The 10,365-nt window shown below is 38.4% G+C and overlaps 1 protein-coding gene across 2 annotated transcripts; it reads left to right on the forward strand.

The window, feature by feature from the left end:
- The first annotated feature begins 514 nt into the window (after positions 1-514).
- Positions 515-10,068, forward strand: LOC133838058 (hemicentin-2). 2 transcript variants are annotated; one of them, XM_062269009.1, is made up of 6 exons: positions 515-1,062; positions 1,778-1,902; positions 3,937-4,287; positions 8,792-9,049; positions 9,187-9,405; positions 9,490-10,068. In XM_062269009.1, the coding sequence occupies exons 2-5, from the start codon at positions 1,812-1,814 to the stop codon at positions 9,345-9,347; spliced, it is 861 nt and encodes a 286-aa protein (XP_062124993.1). In that variant the 5' UTR covers positions 515-1,062; positions 1,778-1,811; the 3' UTR covers positions 9,348-9,405; positions 9,490-10,068. The 2 variants fall into 2 exon arrangements, with proteins under 2 accessions (XP_062124993.1, XP_062124992.1); XM_062269008.1 differs by having other exon boundaries at positions 515-955; positions 9,490-10,067.
- Positions 10,069-10,365: the final 297 nt, after the last annotated feature.

Below are 10,365 nucleotides of genomic sequence, written 5' to 3' on the forward strand. Positions count from 1 at the left end.
CATGCATGCGATTTTGCCTTTTTTTATTAATGTTGTTCCTGTTTCTGCTTCGATTGTTGCCGTTGTCATTGTTGCTGTTGCTGTTGCTCTTGCTCTTGCTTCTGTTGCGTGACACAAATCAAACGACATTTTGTAAGTGTTTCTGGCGTTACATTCAATGCCTTGTTAAATATTTCATAAGCACTTCTAAAGCAATTTCAATGAAATTTAACCACAGTCCCCCCGCCAGTCATCAAGGTGTGTGTGTGTGTGTGGGTGTGTGTGTGTGATGACAACTACTGTATAGTATGTGATATCAATGGCAGCCCATTGGTGGAGGCGTCCACCCATTGATGGCGGTTAACGGTATGTGTTACAATTAAATTATATTTCAATCAATGTTGCCGCAACATGTTGCAGCCACATTGACTGCGTCTGCGACTGCGCCAACTCCGTGCTACGAAGCTCTTCTCTCCGACAGCATTTGCATACTCCAGAGGTTCATCGTTGGTTAGTTTCAGTTGTTTACCGCGCCTCAAGCCACACACAACGCAGCGTGCGCAGTTGAACATTGTGAACTGTGACAACGAGTCACAGTGACTGTCACAACATTTAATCACTTAATCACGCAATCACGGATCACGTTACACGATACACGTTACACGCTACACGGATCACGAGTTACACGATACGAATCACGCGAGGCACGAGTCACGAATCACGATTCACGCGGGTCGCATTTTGACAGTTTTCGAAGTGTCGAATTGAATCGCTGTGAAATGAACGCAACGTACCACATTAAAGAGTTGCTCAAAGACAAAAGAATCTGAGAAAAACAAGAAAAAGAAAAGGAAACAGCAGAGAAATCAAAATACACGCGCTCGAATGCGTTACGGTGCGCATGAAATGGCGGCACGCAGTTCGCGCTACATTGAATCCAAACGCATCACTTACAAATTGCTGTAGTCCGCAAAAGGTAGCCACAGCTCACCCAAAAATACGAATACGAATACGAAAACGAATGCGAGTGCGAGTACGAAAACGAATTCGAATGCGAATACGAAAACGATAACGAATACGAGTGTGAGTGTGAGGATGACTACAATTAAGTGTATTAGCAAAACGTGACCAGACCGAAATTATAGCCCCTGGTCAAAAAGTTAACTGTACTCGTCTCACCTCCACTCCTCCCTGGCGCCGCCCCACCCCGCCTCGCCTCCCCTCTCAATCTTCGACTCCCCTCTCGACCAATTTCACAACAGCTTAGTGCTTAATGAAGAAATTGCTCAACTTTGGCTGCTTCATCGCCATCGACATTGCCATTGCCATTGCCATCTCACTTCGTCTCTCTCCCACTCTCTCTCTCTTGCTAGCACCCTCGTACACCCAATCATCAATGGCAACACCCCCTCACCCCGGGACCCTCCGCGATTCCTGCGGGCGTCATGGTGATTGAAAACTCAACCGCATTGCGGACTTGTCATCATTTCAAATGAATGTGCTGCGGTCTCCGTTTCCGTTCCGCCTTGCTCCTTGCTCCTCATCCGCCGCATCCTTCGCGCCAATGATAAGAATAAGAATAAGACTTTGGGACTCAAAATCTAATCCGTTCAGATGGTTTCGTTCGTGTCCGTGCGTCCTACGTCTTCTACTCATAATACTTATAAATTAAGTATGGCGGATGACAAAACAATATGGCGTTGACTCATTTAAGTCCTTGGCAGTGTCTTTGTCTCGAGTTTTGCGATTGCCATCATTTATTTTAATTACTTTTTGCCGTTGTCGTCTTTGGTTGCAGTTATAATTCAACAGCGTCACAAATTGCGCATGAAATGTTGTTGGAATACTTTATGGCGATGCTTGTGATCATGGGATTAACCACAACATTCGATAAGCACAGCACCAGGCATATGCCACACTTTGGTAAGTACGAGAGCTCAATATTTAATTGAGAGCTGACAAAATCAATTAGATTTAACTCGAAGACAACACAGATTATCGAGATGGATTAAATTACTTATTGATGCTGAGCATGGTAGTTGAAAATAAATTTATTTGACAAATTGAATTTCACTCAAGACAAATTTAATCGCATGCTTCTAATTGCTTGGGCAATAAGTCAGACAATGTTCGTAATTAGATTTCATACTTACTCTTTGTTGTGACTGCATTTTCATTAATTTATTATTGTTATTATTTTCATTTAAGTTTTCATTACAAATCACAGTTTACACGCAAATCGTTAATGAAAAAAAATGTAGCATACTTTTGTGAGCGTCGAAGGAATGCACCCATTTATTTTGGTTATTGCCAAATTTAATGTTCTTCGGAGTAGCCGAAAATAGATTTTAATTAAAAAGACTCGTATTTCATGCCACAACTCTTTCGTGTGAAATTAAATTGTCATTTGCAGATGAGCAAAAAATGAAGGCAAGAAAAACGAGATATTCATATGGGGCTTTATTTATTTGTTCATGTATTTGGAATTATTTTTTGCACAAGCAAGTGCAATTTCTCATTTATTATTTATGGCACCTGCTTTTATTTTTAGTGCCCGCATGGGGCATGGGAGCGGAGATGAGGAAGGGGAAGGGGTATGAGCCGGTCGAGCTTGTTGCTGCGGTTAAACACAACAATTTGAAAACCCGAAACTCAGATCTGGTTACTTCTCGCCGGTGCCGCACTTTGTATGTAAATACAAAACTTTTATTAAAAAAATTTTTTTATATTTTTTTATATGCGTATGTGTGTGGAAGTTAGTATGTGTGTGCGTGTGCGTATGTGTGCGAGTGTTTGGGTGTGTAAATTTGATTTTTTTATATACTTTTTGTGGGCAGCACAGAAAGCAATTTCATTTGTAAAATGTTTGGCCAATGCCGGTGAAATACTGGAAAAACGGGAAACCGGGAATCGAAACGCGAAAAAACGGCATAAGCGGGAAGTCGTGAAGTGAGCAACAGTTTCAATTAAGTGTTTAACGGCATTTTATTGCTCGATATTAGATAGCTACATGGACAGTGGGTGTGCCAATAAATCAATATATACTCTCATATATATAGAGGTACTTTATATGCATGTTTGTTTAGCAGGCACTGTATTTATGTTAGTCTCCTTCTATTTGTGTTTGTATTTATATTAGTGTTTGTGCTTCCATGTTTGCATTAGTATTTGTGTTTTGGCTTAGTATTTGTATTTGTTTAGGCTGTCGTGGATTATTAGCGCATTAGTTGGCTAATACGTTGATGTTGATAAAGCGGCCCCAATTCCACATAAATCACTTGCCCTGCCCCACAGTGCGGTGCGGTGTGGTGATCCAATGATGGATCATAATATGAATGGGTGTTGGCTCCACTTAAGAGAGAGAGAAACAATATTAGAGTATGTGTGTTTTTGTACTTAGTATATGATGCCAATAAGATGGTAAACTTTAGCATAAATTAAGCACAAATACTCGTTAATCAAATGAATGCTGATTCGTCTGTGGCACTCACTCATTCAGGCCATTCATATCCATTTGCCCAGCTGTCCATTGCACAATGCCTTCCATCTGATTTCATTCGATAGAAACGTTGTGTGTTCGACTTCGACTTCGACGTCGACATCAACTTCAGCTTCAGCTTCAGCTTGGTTGTGAATGCGATGTTGATGTTAATGTTGCTGCTGAATATAAATGCACATGAATACATTGAGATTGACATTTAGATACAGTTATTTAATACCCCTCTGAAGTGTTTCTCTCTTTGAGTGTCTGCGAACCCAAGTGTGCTGAAGTGTGTGCGGTTTCTCAGTGTGTGTGTGTGTAGAGTAGAAGCATATGATTGAGTATCTTGCATGTCTCACAATTCGCACAATGTGGGCAAGCTCCTGTTCGAGTAGTTTCTCAAGCGTTTATTGACCCAGCCACATTACCACTGACTGATTCTCTATTTGCTTGTCTGCCCGTCTACCCCCCCACAGCACTGGCCACGGAGCTCTCCAACATCATACCCGAGGACTTTGAGCCGCACTTTGACAACAGCACGGACCGTGAAATAATTGCCGCCCTCGGGACAACAGCGCGTATGCATTGTCGTGTCCGCAGCCTCGGGGATCGAGCAGTGTCTTGGATTCGCCAGCGAGATCTTCACATTCTCACCATTGGCATCATGACCTACACCAATGATCAGCGCTTTCTGGCCCGCCACATCGACAACTCCGACGAGTGGGTGCTCAAGGTCGTGTCCGTGCAACCTCGCGATGCTGGCATCTATGAGTGTCAGGTCTCTACAGAGCCCAAAATAAGCCTCGCCTACAAACTGATGGTTGTGAGTAAGTATCGAAGTTTTTCATTTGGTAACATATAAAAAGATAATTCAAACTAAAAGAAATTAAAGAAAGTTTAATATTATAACTCAAACTAAATAGAATTATTTAATGAATAGATAGGTGTCTTTGCAATAGTTCTAGTTCTAATCGAATATGCGATACCTTTTGGAAATTACGTGTTTGAATTGTTGTTTGTCTTGAGTCGTTCGTGAAATAAAATGGAGCAAAATAAAGAGAAAATACGGCATATTTTACAGTTCTACTACGATGGTCATGCTGCCAATAAAAATTATGGACCCGATACAGTTTCCATTTCCACCGCACAACGATGGTTTAACGTTTTCGTTCTGGTTTCGAAGATGCGCCACGGAAGGCCTGTCGTCGAAAATACGATAAAATCGCCGAATTGATCGAAAGAGATCGGCATAGTTATCGGCCAAGAGCTTGGCATGAGTCATCAAACCGTTTTAAACCATTTGAAGAAGCTTGGATTAAAAAGCTAGATGTATGCCACACATATTTTTGGCCGTATGGATGCATACATCGCTTCTGAATCGCAACAATCGACCCGTTTTTGAAGCGGATGGTGACTGGCGATGAAAAGTGGATCACTTACGATAACGTGAAGCGCAAACGGTCGTGGTCGAAAAGCGGTGAAGCTCCCATCTGGTCCGTTCTTCTGTGTGTTTGGTGGATTAGCAGGGAATCATCCACAGATCTCAAAGACTATAACCGCTTGAATGCAGCACTCATAAAGTTATAATTGTTTCCATCAGGACAACGCCAGTACATGTTGAGTTTGTTTTACCGTATTTCGGCTACGCCCAAAGTGGCCACAAAGTCCTGTGAAAATTGGCTCTCCGAGTTTTTGCCAAAGCGAGCTTTTAAAGCTAGAATCATGGGTACATCATCGAATAATACGGCCATATTTGACTTAAACAGTCTTTTAGAACAACCTTTTGGCCAAAAATTTTACATTAATTTTACATTATTCAATGAATAGAAGTTAATAATAACAATAATAGGAAATTACTTGAATGATTCAAATAAAATCAAACTGGTTTTAAATTTTAATTCATTTTTAATTTAGTACGAGAATATAAATTTGATTTTTACCCTTTCATCCCATAAAGTATACATATTCTTGATCAGTGTCAACAGCCGAGATGATATAGTAGTCCATCTTCCTATCTGTCCGCCCATCCAGATCTCAGAGACTATAAAATATAAAGTTATAATTATTTTCGACAGTACATGTTGAGTTTGTTTTAAATTTTGCTACGTAAAGCTAGAGTCACGGTACATATCGTATAATAATAACCACAGTCTTTAAGACACCTCAAAATTTTCGTGCGATCAGATAAAATGTATAGAAGTTATTTAATAAATAGCAAAAACCGGGTACTGCAATCGAATCTTTGGCTTATGACAAGCAATGATGGTATATATGTTTTCATTTATAAACCCTCAATTCAATACGTAATATAAAATATAATTGGTAATTCTCTGACAGATGTCACGTGCGACCATCTTTACAGTGAAAAAAAAAACATAAACTGAAAAGGTTATTCTTAAGGCTTTGGATGAGCACTATATTTCACAAATTTCACGAATTTCACAATGTTAGTTATGGAAATCGCTCCAATTTAGGTGCAAACTTTTGAGGGAAGTTATTTGATACAAGTAAATATCGATATTTTGTCGATAAAAATATATATATATATATTTCAGCTGGTAAATTCAATTTAAACATCACTAAAATTTGAGTATAAGTAAACTAAAGAAAAAGGTCCTTAACTTTGGTCTAAAAGCCAGAATTCCCGCTGCCCGCTGTTTTCATATTTTTCCCGCAATCACACTTCAAAACAAGTAAGAAAGTTACAGTCGAATGTGCTCGACTGTGAGATACCCGCTACCCATTTTTAATAAGGCTAAAATATTGCGGTATTATTTTCAAAATATACCGAAAATACTAAAAAGAAATACTAAAAATATACCAAATGCTATGTTTGGTATATCGATACAGCACACCATTCAAAATATACCATAGACGACACAATGTACCAGATTGTCACCCAAAGCAACTCAGACCCCTAGTAAGTAGGCGTTTTTGCCCATACAAAAGTATTTCTTTAATAACTTCCACAATTTTTATCTGATCGCAACCAAATTTTCAGGAATCATAACTACTATAGTAGTTATTGTATATACCAACTCTAGCTTTAATTTAATTTAACTTACGCTTGTTATTCGATTTTTTTTATTTGCGGGGGCGGAAGTGGGCGTGGCAAAAATTTGAAACAAACTTGATCTGCGTGCAAACATAACAATGCTGTCGAAAAAAATTATAGCTCTATCTCTTATAGTCTCTGAGATCCAGTGTTTCATACGGACAGACGGACAGACACACAGACACATAGACGGACAGACGGACATGGCTATATCGTCTCGGCTGTTGACGCTGATCAAGAATATATATACTTTATAGGGTCGGAGATGCCTCCTTCTACCTGTTACATACATTTCCTGCCGGCACAAAGTTATAATACCCTTCTACCCTATGGGTAGCGGGTATAAAAATGCAAATCTGACGGGAAAAAAGGGGATATTACACCACTGATATTTGGATGAAGTCAATATACCAAATATAGGCGTTGGCGTGTTTTTAGTATTTTTGTGGTATATTAATTCAGTATATTTTAAGAGTAATACCAATATGTTTTAATATACTAAATTAAAAAAAGGTATCTCACTTGACTTAAGCTTTTCTACTTGTTTTGAATAGTTACTTTAACTTATTATATTATTTAAATGAATATGTATGTATAAGATATTAGGTGTTCAAATTCGTTTTAATTACATTTTTTTGGGTTTGCTAGACCTGAATAAGTGTTAAAATAAACGCGGTAAAATAATCTAAAAATACAAATCAGTGCGGAAATAATTTGCAGCGCTAAAAACTTTAATGAGAAAGAAAATACTTAGTCAAAGAGAACGAAGTAAATATAAGACCGGAAGAAACAAGAATAACAAAAATGCAGCGAGACAGAGAATAAAAAAATTCGCCAAGGTTGCAAATTAAGCTCAATTCGGGGAAACAATAAAAGAAGAAATAAGAAATAAACGAAAAAATTCAATTCGACTTTCATGTTCAACTTTTACCTATATATACAAGTGTATATATGTATGTGTGTATCTGTTCAACAATATAAACAAAACTATGAATTTACAAAGTTGCGAGTTAGTTAAATTTAGTTTGCCAACTTTGGCAAATTTTTTTCAAATATTATTGAACTAAGTGAAACTTTATATTTACGACATTAACTGAATAGGGGATGAAAAGATTTCAAAACTCAACTTTTAACTTAAATTTGAATTTATTGTATAGTCAATATTTCAGCTTAGAATGTAAGTTATATTTATTACATTACACTTTGCAAGTACTTTTAAACATAGTTAAATTTAAAAAATTAGTTATTTTTAAATGACAGTTAAACATAGTAAAACAAGTTAGAAAGTTACAGTCGAGTGTGCTCGACTGTGAGATACCCGCAACCCATTTTAAATAAAGCAAAATATCGCGGTATTATTTTCCAAATATACCGAAAATACTACACAAATACTAAAAATATACTAAGTGGTATAATTTTCAGAAATCATAAATACTAGAATTATTATTGTATATCCCAAAATTCGCAACTCTAGCTTTAAAATTACGCTTTTTATTCGATTTTTTTAATTTACCAGGGCGGAAGTGGGCGTGACAAAAATTTGAAAAAAACTTGATCTGCGTGCAAACATAACAAATGCTGTCGAAAAAAAATAGAGCTCTATCTTCTATAGTCTCTGAGATGCAGAGTTTCATACGGACAGACGGACAGGCTCACAGACAGAACAACATTTTTCCAATCAAGGACAGTCATTCTAAAATAGAAATATAAATAGTTTTAAAAAAACACATAAACCAAATATTTTTGTTATACTTATTTAGACTGTTTTGTTTCTTTCTTTTTTTTAAATATATATTATTTTCAAAGTATTTTCAAAATCTTAAGGGAATTCTATCATTCTATCATTCGATCTTAAGATTTGTAGGCTCATTATTACAAAAAAAGAAATAAAAGTCTTGGTTTTAAGAACTTATCCATCAGAAGCCTGATTTTGTAAACATGATTGAATTGCGAAATCTTGTTTTAAAAAACTTTCTAGGATTCAAATCTTGCTTCAAGAGTTTTTTAAAGATCAAAAAGTTTTCGCACTACAAACTTTTATTACAGCTTTTAGAATGTAATTTTGCTGTGTGTAAATGTAGCTTAAAAGTCAGCTAGTTGTTATGTAATTTGGTTAATTGCACAAGCTATGATAGTGCTCGAAAGCTGTAAAAAGCAGTTGCAGGTGCAAACAAGCAGGTGCTAATGAGTTTCTCACAATGCCTGGGAAACGAGCTGAAATTCTGTTGGAACTTTCACTTGATAGCATACTAACAATCACTTCCCATCTTTGACAGCATCTAGGGCGCAAATCCTGGCGAATCGCGAGCTGTTCATTCAAAGCGGCAGTGACATCAATTTGACATGCATCGCACCTCAGGCGCCAGGACCCTACACGCACATGCTCTGGTACAAGGACACGGAGCTGGTGAGCGACTCGACCCGGGGTGGGATTCGCGTCATATCCGAGCAACAGATGAAGACTAGCAATCTGGTGATATCGCGTGTCCTGCACACTGATTCCGGCAATTACACATGTTCCGCGGATAACTCAAGTGAGTCCTGACCTCAAGAAGCTGAAGCAGATGAAATTAAATACCTAACTCGTGTTCAAACCCCCCACCTTATGTTCGTTCTTTGTTGTTGCCTTGACTCTTGGGTTTCCCTTGGCGCTTTTGCTTTTCTATTGCAGACTCCGACAGCGTCTTTGTGCATATCATTAAAAGCGAACAGCACGCGGCCATGCAGCATGAACTGGGCGTGAGACTGGAGCTGCCCAGCCTGTGGCTGCTCTTGCTCCTGCTGGCGGTTATTCACATGGCACCACCACGCCCCCAACATCTCGTGGTCTAAGCTGAGCGGCAACTTATGTTTGATGTCTGCTTTGCGTCCTCTGCAGCTTTGGAGTGTAGTAAGTTGACTCTCGACTCGACTCGACTTGGGTCGACTTTGGCCATCTGGGAGCTAGAAATTGATTTCATTACCTGCATTACAGCACCTGCCAAGCATCGAGCGATAGATGTTGCCACGCCCACGCCCACTGCCAGTCAGCCCACCATCTGTACATAAGCATAGCTGCAATTGAAGGCAATCGAATGGGATGCACCTGTATATATGTAAATCGGAGGTTTTGTTTGAACAACTTTAAGTATTTTTATACGTAATTAAGTGAATAGACGCAATACACTTACACTTACACTTACACTGACACGATGTATGAGGAGTATATGACATACGTACTATATGTGTGTACTTCATCATGGAGCATCAAGCGAGTACTTCAAAAAGCATAGCGTTAATGATTAATCGAATAGTCGAACAGAGTCGAGCAATCGAATAGCAATAAGTATAATGAATCGAATATGCAAACATAAAATCGAAAAGTTGTAAATAAATGTTTAATCTTAATTAACAAATACCGTTGAAGTGTTGTCCACCTCCCCTCTCACAATCATCCAGACCCACGAAGATGAGAAATGAGACACGCACTATTCAAATATTTCGTAGATATACTATATACACATAGGTATCTGTCATCTAGATTAATTATGATAAATTGTGTACAGCAAGTGGAAAATTAAATTTTAAAAACGAATGATTAATGGCAATATGAATGTGAAGAGTCCAAAGGCCCTGCACTCCAGATACTCAGATACTTTCCAATTCCCCTGCCCTCCCTCTACTTCATCATCGCAAGCAATTTAACAACATTTACGATTCTGACTTTCCGCCGTAGATTGGCCCCAGGCTATAACCGAGATTATATGACTTAATTGCAGTTTGTGTGTGCGGACCAAGGACGTAGCTGGAGATGGGTGATGGGGGGAGGGGTTTGCGTACCGGTAATTGAAAAACGATAAAGGACGAACTG

This window comes from Drosophila sulfurigaster, chromosome 2R (assembly GCF_023558435.1).
Source record: "Drosophila sulfurigaster albostrigata strain 15112-1811.04 chromosome 2R, ASM2355843v2, whole genome shotgun sequence".
NCBI classification, from domain to species: domain Eukaryota; kingdom Metazoa; phylum Arthropoda; class Insecta; order Diptera; family Drosophilidae; genus Drosophila; species Drosophila sulfurigaster.